Source organism: Syngnathus floridae, chromosome 4 (genome assembly GCF_059516105.1).
Source record: "Syngnathus floridae isolate MCC-2025c chromosome 4, RoL_Sflo_1.0, whole genome shotgun sequence".
Lineage (NCBI taxonomy): Eukaryota > Metazoa > Chordata > Actinopteri > Syngnathiformes > Syngnathidae > Syngnathus > Syngnathus floridae.
Window position 1 is genome coordinate 17,036,429 of NC_142416.1, and position 21,875 is coordinate 17,058,303.

At 43.2% G+C, this 21,875-nt stretch overlaps 2 protein-coding genes across 3 annotated transcripts; both read left to right on the top strand.

The window, feature by feature from the left end:
• The first annotated feature begins 355 nt into the window (after positions 1–355).
• Positions 356–7,983, top strand: mcoln1a (mucolipin TRP cation channel 1a). 2 transcript variants are annotated; one of them, XM_088374330.1, is made up of 14 exons: positions 356–518; positions 2,649–2,929; positions 2,994–3,161; positions 3,264–3,420; positions 3,498–3,579; positions 3,778–3,874; positions 4,338–4,437; positions 4,601–4,707; positions 4,787–4,936; positions 5,005–5,106; positions 5,184–5,306; positions 5,414–5,620; positions 6,220–6,350; positions 6,413–7,983. In XM_088374330.1, the coding sequence occupies exons 1-14, from the start codon at positions 488–490 to the stop codon at positions 6,447–6,449; spliced, it is 1,773 nt and encodes a 590-aa protein (XP_088230456.1). In that variant the 5' UTR covers positions 356–487; the 3' UTR covers positions 6,450–7,983. The 2 variants fall into 2 exon arrangements, with proteins under 2 accessions (XP_088230456.1, XP_088230457.1); XM_088374331.1 differs by having other exon boundaries at positions 2,652–2,929.
• Positions 7,984–9,190: 1,207 nt separating this feature from the next.
• On the top strand, positions 9,191–21,793 carry prr36a (proline rich 36a). Its single transcript, XM_088372415.1, has 6 exons — positions 9,191–9,433; positions 13,888–14,420; positions 14,494–14,584; positions 15,355–15,611; positions 15,687–18,044; positions 19,785–21,793. The coding sequence occupies exons 2-6, from the start codon at positions 13,928–13,930 to the stop codon at positions 20,723–20,725; spliced, it is 4,140 nt and encodes a 1,379-aa protein (XP_088228541.1). The 5' UTR covers positions 9,191–9,433; positions 13,888–13,927; the 3' UTR covers positions 20,726–21,793.
• The last annotated feature ends 82 nt before the right edge of the window (positions 21,794–21,875 follow it).

Genomic DNA, 21,875 nt, shown 5'->3' on the forward strand with positions numbered 1-21,875 from the left:
ATTCAAACAATACAATGTAATATTATTTGTGTATTTATTTAAATCCTATTCAAGGCAAATAATTAGAACAACAAAAGGAAATCATACAAATGTAATATAATTTGTGTATTTATTTAAATCATATTCAAGGAAAATAATTAGAACAACAGAAAGAAATCATACAAATGCAATTTTTTGTGTATTTATTTAAATCATATTCAAGGCAAATAATTAGAACAACAAAAAGAAATCATACAAATTTACACAGTAAAAACAACCAATAAGCTCATGTTACACTGGTTATTAATTTAATAATGCGGTCTGTTTGTTTTTTTTAGCGGAAACTTCCGTTTGGTCACGTGGTGCCTAGCCACGTGATCCGAGACCGGAAACGAGTCCGGATGCAGACAGCCTATCATCAGACTCTTTCCACAACTTTACAGTACGAAGAGTAAACAACTTGTCGCCGGATTTAAATATATCTATGTCTATATTTTAAAACATAAACATGTCGGCGATGGAACAGCATGACGGCACAGGTAATGTAATACCGACCTTCTCCTCGTGACATACTTTTGCGTTATTTTGTCAATGTATGACTGTACCGATCTCGTGTTTTATTTTTGATTTTTTTTGTATCATTATATATTGTGACGTTTTGTTGTGGGTTTTTTTTTCGGTCATCAACAATGATATAATCTGCTCTTATTTAGCTTTCTCGTTCTGGATCAATTGTTTTGGCAAAACCGATTCGGTATTACTGAGACCGTCTCGTTATCCAAGATGATACATTGGATTTATTTTCATTTCCTTTTTACATTTTTTGTTTCAGTGGTTTACGTTGATGCTGAAAGTTGTTCTGAACTGACGTGGTGCTTGTGTTAAAAGTGATTTATGCATTTATGTTAAAATTCGTTCCAACCTCTTCAGTTCTTCCAATGAGACACGTTATTTTATAGTGATGAGTGCAATGATTTATTTGGAGATCGAAATGATGCATGCGATCGTGTAGAATGACAATTTTTTTCTAACATTGCATCATTTATTCTTTTTACATTTCATTGACATTACCAAATGCTATTTTACGTATTTAAATTTAATCTACAACAAAAGAACATGATTTTTCCCTGAAGCATGTGGGCAACTGTAGATTGATTTTCTTTATTAATTAGTTCTCACCTCATATGGTGGTAAATCCCGATGTGATTTTTGGCTTGTCCCATCAAGTTTGTCATTCAAAAGTTTTGTTTGGTGCAAAGAATGAATGGATGTTGTCTTGTTTCATGACTGCGTTGCATCACTTTGAGAATTCTTCCAATGTGTACCAATAAAACAAAACCTTCAAACACTGTTGATTGGGAGGGAGCACAAAATTTGCTGTTTGTTCATTATGCATTTAAAATTGAGATTTTTACTCTAACTTTCTAAACGATCATTGTACGCATGACCCAGAATTCATAAGAAAGAGAATGTTCCACTTTTCTAGTTGTGCATTCCCTTTTTTTGCAAGCTAGTGTTTGGCTTCTGGCGTCACCAGACGAGATGTTAAGCACCGATAATCGGTTGTAGACCATTTGATTGACAGGCAGGCCGCTCGGTCGCTGTTTCCGACCTCGCTCCGCAGACGGTCGTGAACCCGAAGAGCCAGATATTTCTGCGGATTACACTCGGTGTGTGTCAAGGCATGGCGCGCGGTCAGGTTTTGTTTTGTCCAATCTTCATGGAGCGTGACGATCGGCACGCTCCCCTGATGGCAGATATCCATCGACTCTACCTCCTTCTCTTTTGTCTGCAGGAAATTGTAAGTGTTTGGATTCTTGTCTGTGCCGCTGGCACGCAAAGGCTGTCACTACCTCCACACAGCACACTTCTCGTATTGAGAGTCATTTTTATTTACTCTGTAGAACCTCAATTGAACATTTGTGATAACTGACCAGCCATGGATTAGTTCTTTTTGTCCTCTGACTTTTTTTTTTTTCTCTTCTAGAGTATATCAGGAAAGTCAGTTGCAGTTTGCGGCGTATCACACTCAATGGCACACTTCTCATTTTCATCCAGGAAGTTGAATCAACAGTCTTTATAACACCCTAAATTAAAAATGATGCACGTTGTGTGTGTTGTGCAATTGTGTGTTGTTGGCTCAGATGGTTTTTTTTTTTTTTTTTTGCTCGGCCAGATGGTGCTGGATGGCCCTGTGAGTCTCATGATTTAAACCATGTGACATGGATAATACATGACTGGCCTTCTTTGTGGGCAGGAATTCAAACAAAAGTTGTAATCAGTTTAACTCGCAGCATTACTATTTTAAAAAGTTGTGCTTTATTGTTGTGTGTGTGTTTTAACAATATGCTGCCATTGAGTTTGATTCATTTTGTAACCTTGCTTTTTAGAAATTTACAAAATTATTCATTTAACTACCTAAATATTATCTTTCTGGAGGTTTGGCATACTTGCTCCAATGGAGAGGTCATTGCACCTCAAAAAAGAATACTGCTGAATTTGCGTCTCTGGCTTTTGTCCGGAGGTGACCCAGAACACTCGTTGTCCTCACGTAATAAGAACTTACTGTGTTTAGAAAAATTCTGGATCTCCGTTTCCACATTTTCTTGTTTAGGCCTTGGTGGAGGTCTGCATTACCGAGATGTTTGTTTCTTTTTTTTTTTTGCCAGAAGACGAGAGCCACCCCGCCTCATTGAGCTGCTACGGCTCCACAGGTGACAGCGGGGAACACCACGAGCCTCTGGATAGCAACCGCTGCGATAACCACGCCAACCACCATTTCACCGGCACCACGGCGGGCCACTGGGTGAGCGCCGAGTATGACGAGGAAGCCATTCGCAGGAAGTTGAAGTACTTCTTCATGAGCCCCTGTGACAAATACCACGCTAAAGGTCGTAAACCTTACAAGCTGATCCTGCAGCTGCTCAAGATCATCATTGTCACCGCTCAGGTACCAAACTATCGATTCTCTTCTGTCATCCGCCATCACACCTGTCCCCCTTTTATTACTCCAGTTGGTGCTGTTTGGCCTCAGCAACCAAGTGGTGGTGACCTTCAAAGAGGAGAACACCATGACGTTCAAGTATCTCTTCCTCAAAGACTTTGACGAGTCGTCGGACAGCTCTTTTGCCGTCTACACACAACAGGACGTCTACGAGCACATCTTCTACGCTGTGGACCAGGTAACTCCATGTACTGAATATACGGGGGGGGTGTAGTCCTGCAATGGACAAAAAGTCTGACCCTGGGTCAGGGAATTTGAATCACTGCTAATGTCGTCGCAGTATCTGGCCCTGCCGGAGACCACAGTAGGCCGCTACGCTTACGTCTACGGCGTGGGCGTCAACGGCAGCGCGCTGTCCCTCTGTCAGCAATATTACAAGAGGGGCCGCATCGACCCCGCCAATGACACCTTCAGCATCGACCCGCACATCATCACAGGTACAACGCAAAGCCGCCCCCCCCCCCCCACACACACACACGCAATTGATCTAATATATTGACTTCACTTTGCCCAGACTGCGTCGGAGTCAACCCTCTGTCTGTGCCCCCCGCCCCGCTCACCAGCTCCTACAAGAACTTTACACTCAAGTTCCACAAGTAAGGCTTCATTTTTCACATGGCTTTCGACGATTCCGTCAGTCTCCTCCGTCACGGCAAAGATGGTATCTCGTGGCGGCGTTCGACACGTTTATTATCAGCACGCTCCGGCTCGTGTGGATTGCGTGTTTTCGGGTTGTTTCTTTTTGTTTTTGTTTGTTTTGTTTGGGCGAATCAACGTGTCCCTGTGTTCTTAAGGTTTATTAACGTCACCATCGAGTTTCAGCTGAAGGCCATCAATGTGCAGACCATCATCAATAATGAGATCCCTGACTGTTACACGTTTTACATAAAGGTGAGAAAAGTACTTGTGTGTTGATTCCGTTCTGCACACTGATTTTAAAAGAATAAAACTAAATAAAGTTCAATATATTGAATAAAATATTTCATTTGTTCCCCACTCTGATTTTAAAGGAATAAAACAAAATAGAGTTCAATTCATTTTTATAAACTATGTAATTTGTTCTTTTACATTAAGCATGTTTGACATCATACAATTTAATGAAGTGATTTTCTTTTATATATTTTGACATATAAGTTCACTTATATATAAAATTTTGTTTATCATTAAGGCGCCTTTAATTAGCAACGTGATTAAAACAAATGTTTGCTTCTTTTTTTTTAGACAGCCACTAACTACTGTAGATAATTTGAAAGGGGAAAAAAAAAAATTCAAGTCTGAAGCAACTCGGCATTCATTTTGTCCCGCTCGGTTTCGGAACTAGTCGTGGACGTGACTGTTGCTATGTGTCGAGTAGATCGTGCTGGACAACAAGGCTCACAGCGGCAAAGTGAAAATACGATTGGAGAATCAAGCCTCCATAAAGGAGTGCAAAGACCCCAGCGTGTCCGGACAGGGTGAGCACGAGATCCTTTTTTTTAAATACACTTTGTAACCACTCAGAACATATATTTAGATCCAAATCATTTTATTTTCTGCACAAACTTTTATTTAAGTTTACCAATTCAAATCCAACCAACCCCTCCACCTTTCTTTTTTTATATATATTTGAATCCCCAGCTGAGAACTACACCCGTGTGGCGTTCGATGTCGCCGTGGCTCTTGTGTGCACGCTGTCGCTGGTTTTATGCGGGCGCTCCATACTGCGAGGCATCATTCTGCAACAGGTCGCCACTGCGTTACAAAAAATTTTTTTGAAAATACCCCTCAAAAACGATTTGCTTACTGCTTATTTGTGTTGATCAGGAGTTTGTGCAGTTCTTTAAGGAGAACCTAAATCACAACGTGTGCTGGGCAGACCGTCTGGAGTTCATCAACGGCTGGTACATCCTCCTTATCGTCAGCGATATTCTCACCATCACTGGAAGCGTCATCAAGATTGGCATCGAGTCCAAGGTGAGCGAAAATGTCAAATGTTACGTTGGGAGTCACGGAGTTAATTTTTCCCTCCTCTCACTCGACAGAATATGTCTTCTTATGATCTATGCGGGATCCTCTTGGGTACCTCCACCCTCTTGGTATGGGTGGGAGTCATTCGCTACCTCACCTTCTTCCAGAAATACAACGTAAGCTGCGCATCCGCTAGTCGGCTTTGTCACGTGATTTGCACCGAGTGAAAAAACGTTATGATGTCATCGTTCAGATCCTGATTGTGACTCTTCGAGCAGCCTTCCCCAACGTAATCCGCTTCTGCTGCTGTGTGGCCGTCATATATTTAGGCTACTGCTTCTGTGGCTGGATCGTGCTGGGACCGTATCATGTGAAGGTACCGCACCAACAAGTCAGCTTTTTAATTTGCCTCGCTAATTGGGGAAACAGGGCTGTCCTGAGGTTGTAAGGTCAAGCGTCTTATTGGAGCGTTTTGCATGGCAGTTTCGTTCGCTGTCCATGGTGTCCGAATGCCTCTTCTCCCTCATCAACGGCGACGACATGTTCGTGACCTTCTCGGGAATGCAGGAGAGCAGCACGCTGGTGTGGCTCTTCAGCCAGGTGTACCTGTACACCTTCATCTCGCTCTTCATCTACATGGTGCTGTCGCTTTTCATCGCGCTCATCACCGGCGCCTACGAGGCCATTAAGGTAGACCAGAAAAGTCATTTTTGTTGTTATTTTAAAGTTATATATTTCGCCTCTACTCTGTTCCAACAACTTTCGTATATACAAATATGTATGTAGGGGCTTGTATTTATAGAATAGTGAAGTATAAAAGTTATATTCCTGCAAATATTTTCTATTCTTACAAGATAGGGTAAGTTTAGTCGAGCAGAAAATCATTCATTTTATTTTTGGAAGAGGAGCACAGAATTACTGTATAATTTCTGTATCAATTAGATTATTTTGAATTTATTTCTGTAGTTCAGTTCAAAAGGTGCAACTTGTATAGATTCACCAAACAGAGTGAAATATTTTTTTGTATATAATAATCATTTTGGTGTCTTCCAGCAAACTCAAAATTTATTATCTCAAGAAACTGAATACTCTGACATTTGATTCATTCAAAAATTATTTTTTATATAGAAGTATGCTAGGAAGTACTTTCCTATGTGTTCAATGATAATTTTGTCACATACAACGTGAGATTCGATTGCAAACTTTGTTTGTATCAGGAGCTAGCAAAAAGTAAACATTCCGGGAACTTTAAGTGGAAATGTAAATGTTTCCTGTATGTTGTTGTACAGCATCAAACCCAGGAGCCCATCCACATAACAGACTTGCACGCCTTCATCGCCGAGTGCACCGACGCGCCAAGCTCCGGCAAGTTCAGGGGAATAGAAACGTCGCCGTGCTCCTTTTTCTGCTGCTGTGACCGGTAAGCACACGCTTTTCTTGTTGTTGATGATCAAAATACTAACTATGTTGCATTTCCGCCAGAATGACAACTTACGAGGACGTCCTGCTGGTGAATTGAGGACAAGCCCCCCCCTTTTTTTTTTTTTTTTTTTTTCCTCTCCAGCACTTGACTGAAGGAGGAGAATTCAATCAGTTGGACTAGCATTTCCGATGAGGAATGAACTGGTCGTGAATTCTTCAGGAACAAGCCGCTTTGTGCAGGATGAAAGCACTCGTAGTATTTCATGGCCCGATGTCAGGCCAACTCAGTGTTGTTGATTTTTTTTTTTTTTTTTTTTTAACCTGCTAGTTTTTTAGCAGATTTCAGCCTCAGGCCCATCAACACGCACAAAGCTTTGGGGCGGATCCAGTTTGACTGCAGCCTCGGAGGGGATGGCCACTTGACATGGTATGCCTGTTTAGTGTTTTTATATTTTGGGGAACCAGAATCCTCGTTTGAGACTTTTTGTCCCTAGTCTTTTAAAATTTGTATTAATGAAAAAGGAGTCACTTACTATTTGAAGCATTTAATCATCAAAACACTTTTAATAAGCACTAGTGCAATGCAGACTACAGCCATATTTATTTTTGAAAAAATAGCTTTAGAGAATATGTAATTCTTTTTTTAAAAAAAAAAAACGATTTTAAATACATAAGCACGTTTCAGAACAAGAAATGGAGTTGCAAATAAAACCAAATCAAAGTTGCACTTAATAAATCCAGTTTCAAAATTCTAAATTTCACCTGAAAATGTCCAATAGTGAAACTCATATTATTTGTTGGATTCACAAAGTGGAAGAGCCCCAACATTTGATAATTATAAAAAAAATACTCAAGACATTTTTGATGCTGAAAGGATTTTCTGATTTATTTGATGATTCTGTTTAGTGTATTTGAGTTTTTAAACTTTTTTAATTGAACTGCTAAAATAGATTTGAGATGCAGCTGCTATATAAAAATTTCAAAGCCACAAATATATATATAGTTTTTAAATACGTTTCTACTCTGTTAATTGAGAATCTCAGGTAGCACTTCCCTTATGCTGCACCAGCATCATTTTTCGATATTGGTTGCTATCATAGATTTTGCATTATGTACTCACAGTCTAATACAGCACTTGCTTTTCGGTCGTTATAACAAAACTAACAAAACTGTTCTTAATTTTGATACAAGATTTCTTAAAGAAATAATTCTGGAGCTCTTAGAAAACCCAACTTGAAGCAGCGAAACAGGTCAACAACTTATGTATACCAATTTATTATGTGGTTCTCTTGTATTTTTTTTTATTTTTATCTACCATATGATGTTTTGTATTGCATGAAACGCACAATTGTCAAAGGAGACTCCCGTTTTCATGACGTTTATTCAATCATATACTAAAACAACCAATGACTTGTTTAAGTGTAACACTGTTTGAAATTTAGCCTTAAATAATATATTATACGAGTCTATATAATATATTGTTATATTATCTGTTTATAAGATATTTTCCATATGTGCCCTAACCACAGAGACGTTCTTTTATACACATACGGTACAAATATTCTACAAATTGTTAACTACTAGAAACATGTCTTGTACACATGTTGCTGATTAAAGTGCCATGGATCATATGCGTGTTCAATATTTTTAAGTTGTGAGAAATATGAAATCCATCCAAACCACTTATGCAAACTGAAATATTGTATAATTTTAAGAATTCCTTCAGTGTTTCATTTGGAATATTACATCACAACACACAATCAGCTCCAGTTACAAAACCAAATCCTGTTAACGTTCAGAAGAGAGCGCTAGTGAGTCACCTTTTAAAAGCTGACAATTGAGACATTTGCAGCAGTCAAAGGTTTGCATTGCAAATGCCTGCCATGATGCCGTCTAATGTTTTCAGTGCTGCACTTGGGAGGAGTGTAATTTCATTACGCTGTCAAATACGATGATGTCATTTCCTGCTTATTGATAATGTAGCGCATTAAAATTTTCTTACCACCACTTAAAATCATGCATTATGTACAGCTCTGGAGATCCTTTCCCGCTTCCTGCCTGGCTTGCAAATCAGAATTTGCGTTTTATCGAAAGAGCGGAGTATGTCTCTCTCTACACACACGGACAAAGAGGAACATTTCAACTATAAATCTTGAGGGGACAAATGTGAGTTTATGGGTTTTCCCCTGGTTCTGTCACCCCGGCCCATTGTTGAGAAGCTGATGAAACCACTGCCAGACTCTTAAAAGGTGCACACACTTTCCCAAACGGCTGCATTCTTTCAGCCCAACCACCTCGAAGAGTTTTTCCCCAATATAACTTAAGTCTTATACCATTCTATTCTTTTTTATCCCAGTGTGTTGTTGCACCGCTCTTTGTGCGTGGCCATTCATTGATGTCCATTGTGCAGGCAGCAGCTGCAGCTTAGCTGAAGAAATGCATTCACACAACAAGTCATTCACCCAGCAGCAGCATTTGTGGGCCTTGTACCATTGGGAAGTGGACCCTTGCAAAAAAAAAAAAAAAAAACCTTTTGTAATGTTTTTAGAGATGATTTTAAAACAGGCAAGTTTGAAAGGATTTGATTAAATGATTAAAAATGTTTTTTGACTGTTTTTTATTTGTTATTATATATTAAATTATTGTTATGCATCTATAATTTGGGGTTGAAATTTACTATTACTAAAAATATTCAAAATATCACGTTCCCCTTGGAAGTGGATAGAAGATCAACATCACATGAAATCCCGCGAGATCTGTACTCCTGACGTCATGGCTTCTTTGCATAAACACCGGTTTCGTTCGCTGATTGGTCCGCGGGGGGGATTTAATTTGTACAGGCCACCACGCTTCCCCTTTTCAGACAACTGCTCCTCCCCCTCGTCCCCCCTTCTCTCGCTCCGGCCGCATCTTTTATGAGCGAGGTTGGGCTAGCCTGCCGCCGCCTAAACGTGGAGGGACCAACGGCGTCTCTATTGTTACGCCGTGGCTGATAAACTGACCGCTCCTTCGTCATTTATTGTGTGGTCTTGCCCGCCAAAGAAGCGACTGCGTGTTTCTTCACGAGCCGCCGGCCGAAAGGTAAGCGCAATTAACCACGTCTGCTCTCTTATCCTGCTTTTCGTCAATTAAGCTTCAATAAGCACTATGGCTACGAGTTAAGCCGCTTCTGCTCGAGTTTGTGGCTTGCGGAGAGCTTGTAAAACGGTACATCGGGGCGCTTTTAAAGGCTGGAGTGTAATGATGTGACACGCTAGCTTGTCACCGTGCGTCATGGGGCGGCATTTCTTGCAGTTGCAAGTCTTGGTTCATCTCTTATCCTTTCGTTTGGCAGGTGGCGTCGGATGATTTGTTGCATGATTTAGCATACGCGTTATTAAAACCACAACAGAAGGCAATAACGATGCTCTAAATAATTGCGTTCTGAAGGCTTCAATAGGGCCTTCAGGTCCACTAAACGACAAATGGTGGTATTAAAATCCCGTTTGAGGCCAAACAATTTAGATTAAACAAATGCATCCCGATAAATAATGTGCATCAAGGGACTTGACTAGATCCGATTCTCGGATGTCAGGAAAATTGTCAAGGTACTTTAGACATGGAGCAGGTCGCTTCCTCACTTATTGGAAGATCAATTGACTGGAACCACACATGACCAAACTTAGCCTAAAAAAAAACAAAAACACAAGCAGCCTTTGACGGCTGTCAGAATCGGAGTCAAGTCATGTGGCTTCTTGGGCTACATCCTGTTTGTATTTTGGTACTGCCTGATTCACCAAGAGGTGTGAGTTGACTTGGCCTGGGGATGTGAAACCATGTGTGAATGACTCAGGAGGACTTTCACCAATCCCCCCCGCCCCCCCGTTGGCCCATTTTCAATTGCTTGGCCACACTTGTGTGTCCCATTATGAGGGTCACTTAAGCCTTGTCGATGCCAATGTTTCCTCGATGGCTTACCATGGCGAAATCTTTTACGTGCAAATTATTTTGACGCATCAGTACTTGGCAATGAGTCGCCAAACCATATTTTGTTATAATTTTTCCAGTCACTCAAGATGAAATGAAACTTGTGTGTAGAATTGCCATAGTTTGGTGTTACGGAGATCTGCAAAGGGATCACTCCAAAATCATGAAAAGTCCCAAATCTGTTTGCCTTGAACTAAAAGCTATGCAAAAGTATAATAGCCTGATGGAACAATTATGGTGTGTTAAAGTTCAGGAATGCTAAAGCAGCCCTTGAATTTTTGGATTGGGCAACTGTTTGACCTTTTTATTTCAGAGGTATTAATCTATCTAATGGTATGTTCATAATTTTCCCCGATGTACAATCGAATGCAATGAGAGCGACCGAATCTGCTCTACACAGAGTAATTTGCCAACGCTTCCATTTATCTGCTGTGGTTGGAGGAAAAAAAAGAAAAAAGCACATAACAAAGGAAACACCTGCAGGCTCTTTGGAACAATGCAGTATAATAAGGAACAGTCATCCCGTCTTCCTTTTGGCGAGAAAATATTCCAATTCTCTGATCTGCTTCATCTGTTTATCATTTTTCATCCCGCTTTGCTTGTCTTAACGAGAACTTGAGATTCTCAACGCTTCTTTTGGAGCGAGCACTTCCCTGCCCGTTAGAATTAAGCAGTGAGTGCTGACACTGCACTTTTTTTTTTTTTTTAAGGGCTCTCAGTCTGCAAGACTTGGCCCAGATAATTATTGATAAAGCTAAGTTAGCAATTTGGTGGTCTCTTTTGGAACGCTGGACTTTGCAATACTTTCCAAAATTGAGCACTCAGTATTATGGGTGTGTCGGACAGAGATTGTCCTCGGTTCACCTTTTTCCGTAATCCGATCAGACTCTCAGGCTCGCCAAGCTCATATTGACTATTTGTGTGTACTCTTGTTTGCCGAGAGTGTCTAATTTTTTGGGTTGTGCGTATTATCAACCGCATTGATTTCGGTCTCATCAGTCTATTTTTTTATATCCCTCGGGGCATTTGACTGACAAGCTTCGCCAGCTGCCTCTCCATCCAGTTGCACCAGTTAATCCAGTCAAAAAAAACAAAAGCCCACCCCCTCCACCTTCCTCCACTGCCACGCCTTAGTGTTGATGGTGTAGAGACAAAAAGCCCCCCCCCCCTTATAGTTTCTTAATGTTGGCCTAATGCACGCTGATGCTGACAAAGCCTTTTTGTTTTCTCGCTTACCTCATCTTCCCGGGGTGGCAAAATTTGGTACTGTTTTAGTTTCAACCGGACGTAGTTTTTTTCTAAACAAAATTTATGATGATTGCACAGACACTGATATGCTGAAATGAAAGTGAAACTAACAATAATTTACAGCCACAATAAATGTTTCAGTTGTTTTTATTAACACTTGGTATCAGGGACATGGTTTGTCCAGAACCATCTTGCTTTTTGAGCTTGATGTTACTTTTGAACAGTTACAATATTTTTTGTAAATATGATCAAAATTGCTAATATAACTATTGATCATCTGTCCACATGATACAACGATGCAGTTAGTCAGCGTTTTGGTGTTCTTTAGCCACGAGTACAACAAAATATTGTGGTGCCTGCAGCATGGACTAAATATCAACTTTTTTTTTGTTTGCACAGGGCATACTTTTGTTTGTAAAGAAAAGTGAGTTCATTAATATCACATTACTTCTGGGTAGAGGACATTTTCAATCTTTTTTTCCTGAAATTCCCTCAAAGGAACTGCATGTTCCAGAATGCATGTGCTCAGTGTCTCCTGACAGTTGTTGTTGTTATTCCAGTAAATTCTGCTCAATTTGCACTTAGTGTAAGTTATTACACACACCAACGTCTTCCTACTTCTTGGAAATGAGACATGTTTGATTTTGACTAGTATTATTATAGTATGGCTGCATGACACACTGATGGAAGTTAATGATCAGCCTGCTAGTGTGGCCTCTTATCACATTCTGTTAATGTTTAATATTGCTAAGCCAGCTTGATTTATCCAAGGCTCCATGTAAACCTGACTGTTTGGCTCTGCGGGTATTTGTCAGCGGCGTGTCATTTGTTTCCTCTCTTTGCAAATCATATTTTGCCATCAAACAAGCACATTCTTTAGATATGCCTATTGACCTGCAACTCCTTCTCCGACCTTCTTGACGCACGAAAGCAACACCTGCCACTCGGGAGGCTGGAGTAAATCGCTAATGTTGGAATGTGAGTGGGTGCGGTTTGCACTTGACACCCTGCCAGCTCAACTGTCACTTTTTTGCCGTTAATCATTGTGGAGCGCATGCAGTCTTTCAGCGTCTCGACAGTACAAATTCTTCACCACAAGGAAACAATCGGCATGGCAACTAATGCATCATCCGTTGGCCATGGTCTTTTTGTGATCGTGGTGTGGATGAAATAAAGAGATAAAAAGTATAAACGCCCCCCCCTCTCCTGCTGCAGCCTGGACAATGCATTCCAAAATCCCCGCTACGCTGAAACGCTACAAAATCCCTTTTAGCTTGTAGTAGACACCATATTAAGAGTGACCCATTTTGTCACGCACCGCTTGAAATGTCTGGGCAGAGCAATATCATTAAACTGCCTAAAAAAAAAAAGTCCACCTTGAGATTTATTGAAGTAACCAGATGTAAATATTAATACAGTTTTACGGTTAAATCATGGTGTCAAACTCGAGGCCTGGGGGCCCAGATACGGCCCATGACATCATTTTATGCGGCCCGCATCAAAAATGTGCATCGATCCCTCGTGTGTATTAAAATTAATTTCACAAAATAGAAGTATTGCTCGCCGTTTTTTATTACCGTTCATTTTTTCAAAATATTGGAACAGTTTTTACTCTTATTTCAAGACTAGTTCTTCATCGGTTTGTTGTGTAGCCTATACTGCATATGATGTATGGCGTTGACGGGCATAATAACCCATCGAAGGAAACGATGATTACGATGCGACCCGTGACAAATGAGTTTGACACCCCTGGTCTAGATCAGCTCACAAAACTCCTTAAAGGGCTTTTTATCTGATTTGTATCACAGATGAGGTTTTCCACCTGTGAAATCCATAAAATCAGTTGCCGCCTACACTGCCGGATGCGTTTTCCCCTTTTTGCTGTGTCCTCCAGAATGTCTGACACACTTGTTGGCACCGCTTAGCACGAATGTCGACACATTGCGCTAACCAACTATCAAAACAAAAGAGCCAGCCAAATGTGGTTTTGCTGGTTGTTCTCTCGACACAAATTCCTTCTCAGCACTCGTGCGTGGTTGTAAGCAAAAAACCCAAAACAATCTGTTGGAGTAGTTTCAAAAGTAATTAAGTTTTTGTTTTCAGCAATCAGTGTTAATGTTTATTATCCCTTACAATGTTTGGCTTTTTGAGGGAATATCATTTAATTGTCGAGTGAGGAGATTTATTGGCTTCTCCGTTTATTCACTTCCTGTTTTTCCAGACTCTTCCTAAATTCCACAGAGGCCCTTCACCATAAATGGGCTTTCCTTTAACTGTACGAAGGGTGGATCATTGAAATGAATTCTTCTTTTTGTTTGCAGAAGCTTTAGCAGGACACAGCAGCAACCTCAGCGTCGGGAGATGAAACCGGATGGGGTTCCCATGGATACCACAGAGCCTGACGGGGAAGCCGCGGAAGCCGAACAGTCCTCAGTGTCGCCGGACCACGGAATGGAGCAGGCCCAAAACGATGGCTCGCCCCAAGAGGCTTCCAAGACGAACGGGGAACCGGACCCTCAAGTCAAACCAGAAGCTGATTCCTCCAAAAAGCAGGCTGCCGCCAAAACGCAACATTCCCCGAGATCTAAGTCTCAGTCCAAGCACACCAACTCGACTGATAAAACCACAGCAAAATCATGTGCGGCGGGGGCTGTACCCAAAAAATCGGTGAGTGTTGCAACTGTCGTGCCCACCGTCAAGACCCCAAACAAAGGGGCTCAACGGAGGCCCATGAGAAACAACTCGAGTGCCGCTGCGGCAACGACAAATGGTACCAGGCCCGTAACCCTCGGCGGAAGTCGCAATCGGAGCACGGCTGCTGAAAATGTTGACGCAGCTCGAGCCAAAAACTCCGGTGAGTGGCGTCATCATTTCAGCAATTTATTTTTACGTTTTATGCCAACTATTTATTTTATTTCTCCGGCTAGTGGCTACGAGCAGATCAACCGCATCCACCAGCCAGAGGTACTTGTATGTTGCTGCCAAAGTTGACAGCGGTGCCATTCCAAAAACCAGCAGGTATGCACACAGACCTCATTTTGTCGGATGAGGGAAAGGAGAAAAAAAGTTTTGTCTTAGTGAGGTATTTTCTTGAAAGCCTTGGATTATTTTGATCCGGGTGACAATTACATGACGTATCTCGTCATCCCCGTGCTAAACTTTCACCTCAAAAGGACCTTGGTGTGTTGTCATTAAAATTCTATTGGACTGTGATTTTTGTATTGATTTCAACCCGACTGCCAGGAAATGTAATACACCAGCAACAGAGCAGCCCCGCACCCTCCCACCCCCTTTCACCATTAGTGGATGGTGTGTGGATGGACGTTTGGAAGAAAAAAGGATCTTAACTACATTTACTAAAGGGTTTTTGGTGCCACCATTAGATTATTTCAAATGAATTGATATAGAAAAAAAAGTTTAATTTATAAATGGATCACATTTTAGATGATTCAAATATTTCTCTCATCACATTCATGTTTTTTTTTTTTTTCTCAGAGTTGGCAGGATTATGCAAAAACTGCTTAACCTATTTCCATAAAGCTGTACGGAGGGATTGGGTGTGTACAAATGAAAAATCCAGTGCATATTTTTTCTGAAACAGGTCACAAAAAACACTTTTTTGATTTCTTAATGTCTCTGGAAATACTTAATATTTAAATATGTCCATATAAAAAAAACACTTGTGTGCTATTTTTGGTCTACTACAGAAGTTTTTTTTAGACAAAGGCTTTTTTCTCTATTTTAGATTGTACACCAAAGCCTCTTTCTATGTCATTTTTATTTTCCAGGCCTACCTCAGCTCCTCAATCGGCATCTGCGCCCGGGACCGGTAGCAGCGTAGCAACCAGAGCACCCACTAGTGCAGCGGCTGCTACTTCAGGATCTCGATCGGCGCCATCCACATCCAGGGCGGGCAATAATGTTTCGTCCAGGCCGCCTAGCACTGCAAGTAGCAGAGCCGCTGCGTCCAGAGCCACCACGCTGCCCTCTACTGGCAGGATCACAGCGATGCAGCCTCCTTCTTCTGCTGTCACAGTGAGGAAAGGTAAGAGGGGAGATCTTAAAATATTTCAATGTCTGCTGAACCAAGATCTCAATCTGTTTTCTGTGTTGACACCAGATGTCCATCGGGCACCTTCTGCTGCAGTTGCAAAAAGGACCGTAGCACCATCAGCTGCCGCAAAAAAGCCCGAACCTTCAAAACCTACAGCCGGAGGAAAGCAACCTTCTACCTCCAAATGGGCCGCACAAAGTAAAACGCAACAACCAGGTCCTGCAAAGCCTTCCAGTGCGGCTTCTCCCAAGCCACCGGCGGCAAGCAAAGCACCCCTGCGAAGAACCCCGCATTCATCTCCAGCTAACAAATCCATAAACGGCAGCACGCCGCTGACCAAGCAGGATAGCAAACCTATTCAAGCGGTGTTACCTTTCAGCGCCGGCGTCAAGAAGACCAAAGCTTCTAAATGCAACCCCTCTGTAGGGACACGAGGGGGTGCTGTTGTAACAAGGGCAACCCCGGTGGCAGAAGTACCCCAAGAAACAGCTACTCTTGCAGAAGTGGTCCCACTCCAAGCCTCCACTCAGGATCCACCAACAGAAGCGGTACCTCAAGTGAGCGCTCAGAGCCATTCGGCGGCGTCCTCTCCTCCACGAAGCCCGGTCACGACAGCTTCATCGAAAATACCTCCACCGCAGCAGGAGAGTGAGAACCATGCTCCTTCGGTTCAACAAGAGCAGGCGTCAACCTCCGCTGAGCTTCCGTCGGCCAAGGTGGCCTCTCTGCCGGAGATACCCAGTCAGTCTGCTAACGTGTCCTCAGAGCAGACTGCTGCAAAGTCCATCACTCAGGTAGCTCCACCCAGTAATCTCAATGATGAGGAAGATGAAGAGGAAAGGGAGCCAAGTCAGTTGGTTTCAGTTTCTGAAATGAGCGGGATTTCACAACCCACCGAGGAGTCGCGTCCCGGGTCGGCCGGACCGGTCGGCGGCTCCGCTTGGAGGGCTGGTGGCGCCTTCCCGGCTGAGCTGGACTCACTTAGCGGGAGCCAGCAGGGGGCGTCGGAGTTGAGTGCCCCCGGCGTCCTGGAGGGCACCGAGAGCATGGACGATCTCGGAGAGGGCAGCCTCAAAGGAGCCATGGACATGGAAGGGGCTTCGGCCGGCTCGCCGGACTTTCAAAAGGTTCCCGATATCCCCTTTAACGACTACGAGGAGGAGGAAGATGATGATGATGACGACGATGAAGATAGAGTGTGCGATATGGACGTGGGCTCTGAAAAGACGGACGAGCTGCAGAGGCGCAGGCACGACAACGCCGCCGATGACGACGAAGAGGACGACGACGTGGAGATGGCCAGCGAGGCAGTAACCGAGAGCGGACTGGAGAGCTACGGGAACGCCGACGAGGACGACTTTGCCGAAGATGAAAGACTGGACAACTTGAACAGGTTGGTCCAGCTTTCTCCGCCTCCTCGGCTCCTGTCGGCGCCGGGTGCTCCGTGGCACCGACCCGACCCGTTTGCTCAGCCCTGGGAAGATCAAGCTCAACCTTCTCAACTGGAGCAGCTCACTGAACTGGTCTCCCAACTCAAGCTGGTGGAAGCTCCAGTGAGCCCACTAATGGACCCCCTGCAAGCAGACTCAGAGACTCCATCTCAATCCCCTGCTCAGGCCCACCTCGAAATCACCTCAGATCCTCAAAACCAAGAGGTTTCTTTGTCTTCCAAGCTTGAGGATGGGGTCAAGGTGCGCACGGAACAGTGCACTGCGGCGCTACGTCCGACTCCATTCCCTCTAAGTCCAGAGGAACTTGACGTCGTGAGCCCCCGAATTCAAGAAGTCCCGCTCACCTCTCCCCAACCTGATGCAGCTTTTCATATGGCCAGCGGTGGTGACCAGGAGGTCAAGGCCCAGTCCACGTCAGCAGACGAGCTTTTGAGAGACGTCGTAAACGCTCTCGCTTCCAACCCTTCGTCATCTTCCGTGACCGAAGACGAAGCCAGCGACACGGAGGGCGAAGCTCTGCTGGAAGAGTCTTTGGAGACCGAGAGCAAGGCGAACATGACCTTTGAGGTCCAGCCCCCCGGACAACGCTGCCTCTCCACCGTGGAAGAAGTGGAGGAGTCCGAGACGACGGCTTTGACCGACGACGCCACCCCGCCTTCCGCGACCTCTCTGGCGTCCTACGGCTTCGACTCGGCAACCACGGCCTCCAACGCCCATTCGGCGGGCGAGGGCTGCGTCAAGAGCCCGGGCATCTTCTCTCTGGAGGAGCTTCCCGAGGAATCCAAGGAGCTCTGTCAGCAAGCCCGGTGCGACCTCGCCGAGCGGCAATACGTGGAGTGCCGTTGCACGGAAGAAGGGCAAAGGTCGGAAGCGCAGGCTGTGAGCGCTTTGCAGACCACGCAAGAAAAGCCAGAAGACGCCAAGCCGCCGTACTATTTGACCATCTGTGAAAAGACTGACAACTCTTTTGGAGGTAACGTACAGTAAATTGTCCGTCTCTGTGTTCCGCTCTTTCAAATGTCTAGGGACGAATCGGAAAACGGGACAACGACAGCTTTCCTATTGACGACATGTGGCTGACATTCCTGTATGTGCAATAGCAATTTCCGTTTGGCGCTTATCAATGCCCTCAACAGGCGCCATTGATTTTGTTCAGATGGAATTGGATCAAATTGATAACAATCCCGAGACCTATTTATGACTCATTCGTGCACTGGTGTTTGTGTTTTTTCTTTGTTTTTTGGGGTCAATGTAGGAATTCTTCCTTCGCCGCCCCCCCCTCACCCCATTCCGTGTCTGTCTTGCACTTTAACATGTAGTATATTATTGTACCCTTGTTTATCAGTCTTTGAGCGATGAAACTTAAAATAAAGATACCTTTTATAACGATTTCATACTCATTGCATAGTTTTGTTTAAAAAGGGGTATTCCGGATTGGCTCAACTGGAGTTCGACCTATTTAAGCCCCATAGTCAGCTACGATACGGCCCCAGTTCACCTAACGACTTTTGAGGATTGATCAATTGATTAATAAATACAGAAATTCCATTTTTTATTCATTTTCATACTTTAACAAAGACACACGTTTGTCCTATTAGTTCTGGCCATCAATTTTTCTTTTTATTTTGAATGTGATGTTTTGGCAGCAATTATAACACCAAAAAAATGTATTTAATTTCTTCTTTCTATTTCACTCAATGATGATTTTCCACTTGGTGTTTAATTTCATATAGATAGTAATCTAAATTACGTCGCGATATCTCAACTTTGCAAAATCTCTGTACAAAGTCAGCTCTAGGTTTAATTTGTAAGTCCTTTCCCGAGTTTGCCTAGACTCGACCAGCCTCGGGATGCCACGGATCCAACAGCAGCCCTCCGAGCTGCAAAGACCTTGGTAAACGTTTGAACTCTTTGCCCCCCCCCCCCCTGCCCCCCCAAAAAAGAGGAGTCATCCCCACATCACTCTAGGTGTGTTGCCGCCCACTGACTACTTAAAGAAAAAAAAAAAAAATCTACTGCACTCTTCTAAGTCACCCTAAGTTTTCAACTTAGCATGTCACTGTTGCGTACTGACTTTGATTTCCATCATGTTTTTTCAGGTTTGCTGAATAGCTTGGCTGTAGGACTTTAATGTGTGGAATAAACACAGATTTGTCCCTTTTTTTTTTTTTTTTTTTTAATAATTTATGGTTGCTCTCCGATTAGGTTGCTCTATTGCAGGGGTGGGGAACCAAAGAGGATGGAATAAAACCTAAAAAGGTTCCCCAGTTTTATTCTATTGACAGTCTAAAGCCAAGCTATTATTAAGTCGCGACGCTTTTTTTATGAACACGACTGCATGAGGAGCTTCTGCATGTCATTTGAATTCACGGGTGATCTCGGCTGGTTGCATATACAGGAACTTGGCTGCCTTTTTCTTTTTTTGTTGTTATTCACACCCACTTGTGTTTTCTAGGTGTTTATGAGGGGGAAAAAAATGGTTTGCACATTTTTTTGCTCTTGTTCCAGAATTTCTGCACTGTTTTCACAATTTTACTCACCATCTTATTTTTAACTCAACTATTTCTGCCCACATTGCAAATATATTTTAGCGGAAGCAGTTTTGCTTGTTTGGTTGCGTTGGCTGACACACTGCTTTTTTTTTTTCCTTTTTTTCTTCTTTTGACTGGTCAATGGTTCATTCTGCTTACATTAATTATTTTTCCCCACACAGGCCTCACCTCGCAATATCAAGGCCGCCACCAGGGGGACCCTCACTGCGCGGGGCCCCGTCTGACCTGCGCCGACCTGCCGCCCCGGAAGGTCGGGCAGCAGGTGCTCAGCCCCCAGTTGCAACGGCTGGAGCAGCACCAGAAGCAGCTGATGGAGATGCAGCAGCGACGAGAGCAGCAGAGCAGACCCCTGGAAGGCGTCGAGCAAGAGAGGAAGAGGACAGAGGAGGAGGAACAGAAGAAGAAGAAGGACGAGGCGGAGGAGGAAATCAAGAGGAATGAGCGGGAACAAGCTGAGGATGACAAAATGGCTGACCAGGTCGGCAAAATGCTCTCTGGGGAAGTCAACCTTGTCAATGGAGAAGGTAAAATGTCCGCCGAAGAGGAGGCTCAGAGGCACGAGCTGCAATTGCAGCTTCTGCAGCAACAGTCGGAATTGAAGCAGAGGCAGCAGATCCTGGAGTGGCAGCAAGAACTGGAGGAGCAGCAGCCTCCCGGCCGAACCGTGGTCCTGTCCCCCTCGTCAGGACTGTGTACCATCTACGAAGCTCTGGAGAGCAGCGACGAAGAGCTGGACGGAATCCGCCGTCCCGATCGCAAAAGGACTGTACCGGTGGAATTGAAGGGTCCCAATGAGGACCATGCCTCCCCTGAGCGCCCGGCTCCCTTGGACTTGGACTGGGGCGCCAAAGTGGACATGGTGCAGCAGCTCATCAATCAGACATTGCTACTCAACAGAGACGGCTGTTCCTCTCTGCTGCTTCTTCCGGGAGGGGCGGGTGGCACCTTGAGCCCCCTGGAGAGCAGCTTGTGGCCTAGCCTCCTGCCTCCCATCAGCCCTCCCTCGGCCACCGTCACCTCTGTGAGCAGCTTCTCCCCGGAGCCCACCGGAAGCTCCCCTCAGGGGGAATGGACAGTCGTAGAGCTGGAGACCCATCACTAATATTCAAATACGGGTCAGTTGTTCCACGAAACTGTTTGTGTGGAATTTGTAGGAGATCACTGGAGCTAGCGAGCTTACTTGACTTCTGGCGTACCTTTCTCGCCTTGGCTGAACATCCATCAAGGAGATGTTGTGATTGTGTAGCTCATGTCATGACTACTGAACGTAAACAAATTTTAAGTTTATACTGGATATCCCTTTATGCTGAATGTCTGAGCCATGGATGTACTTTTTTTTTTTTTTGGTTATGAGTATACAAATACACTGGAAATGACTCTCTTAAATGACTTTTTTTTTTTTTGGTCTGAAGGTCCATATGGTTTTACGTACAATTCAGTGCACTATTTGAATGGCTGTCTTACTTGAAAATAGTCCACAACTCGCAACACTTGTGGACTTAATAGTCACTAAAATAATTGACAAACAAAAAACACGCTAGGAAAGAAATTGTAGTTTCATCCAATGGTTAATTAATTAATGTGGTCGCAGAAGTCACTCGTTGGTGCAAATGACTTAGTTTTAGCTATTTTACGATTAGAATCATGTCAGAGCTGTTGCACTCATTTTCATGAAGGGAAGAGTCCTTGTAGTTTTTCTTCTAGAAGTGTCTTATGTGATTGTGAATGAAATCTAATGAAGGTAATTAATTTTTTTTTGTGTCCCTATAAATACGTTGTATTTTGACACAGATATTTTTAAAAGGTCTTCTTGACTTTTATTCTTGGCACATTGAGGTTTTTTTTTAATCTTACCTATAAAATATTGCAGACTGTTTTCTTTTTAGGAAGGGTCATCACACTTGTTGCTGAATTTAATTCGCTTTTTTTTTGTGATTACGAGGTTTATCCCACTGGATTTTATTTGCACCCAATTGCTAAATAATGAACCCATCATGTGTTTTTAATTTATTGACTGAAGCAAGGATAATGTCGTAAGTTTTAAATGAAATGTTTTAATTCAGCTGCATGTTTGTTATTCCTTTGTTTCCCAAGGCCATAAATCTGTGATTGTGTATAATTATTACAAGGCGAGGTTTAATGTAAATAAATGTTTTTTATATATAATATATATATTCAAGAATTCCAGAATGTCGTTTTTTTTTTGTTTAACAGTGATACAAAATGTGACTCAGTTTTAAAAATCACCTTGA

Excerpts from the sequence above, each read along its gene's own strand:
- mcoln1a (XM_088374330.1), top strand. The coding sequence starts at position 488 with ATGTCGGCGATGGAACAGCATGACGGCACAG. Across the intron at positions 4,937-5,004 it reads AGATTGGCATCGAGTCCAAG|AATATGTCTTCTTATGATCT; the intron begins GTGAGCGAAAAT and ends CTCACTCGACAG. Across the intron at positions 5,307-5,413 it reads TGGGACCGTATCATGTGAAG|TTTCGTTCGCTGTCCATGGT; the intron begins GTACCGCACCAA and ends TTTGCATGGCAG.
- prr36a (XM_088372415.1), top strand. The coding sequence starts at position 13,928 with ATGAAACCGGATGGGGTTCCCATGGATACCACAGAGCCTGACGGGGAA. Across the intron at positions 14,585-15,354 it reads GCCATTCCAAAAACCAGCAG|GCCTACCTCAGCTCCTCAAT; the intron begins GTATGCACACAG and ends TTTATTTTCCAG. Across the intron at positions 15,612-15,686 it reads TGCTGTCACAGTGAGGAAAG|ATGTCCATCGGGCACCTTCT; the intron begins GTAAGAGGGGAG and ends TGTTGACACCAG.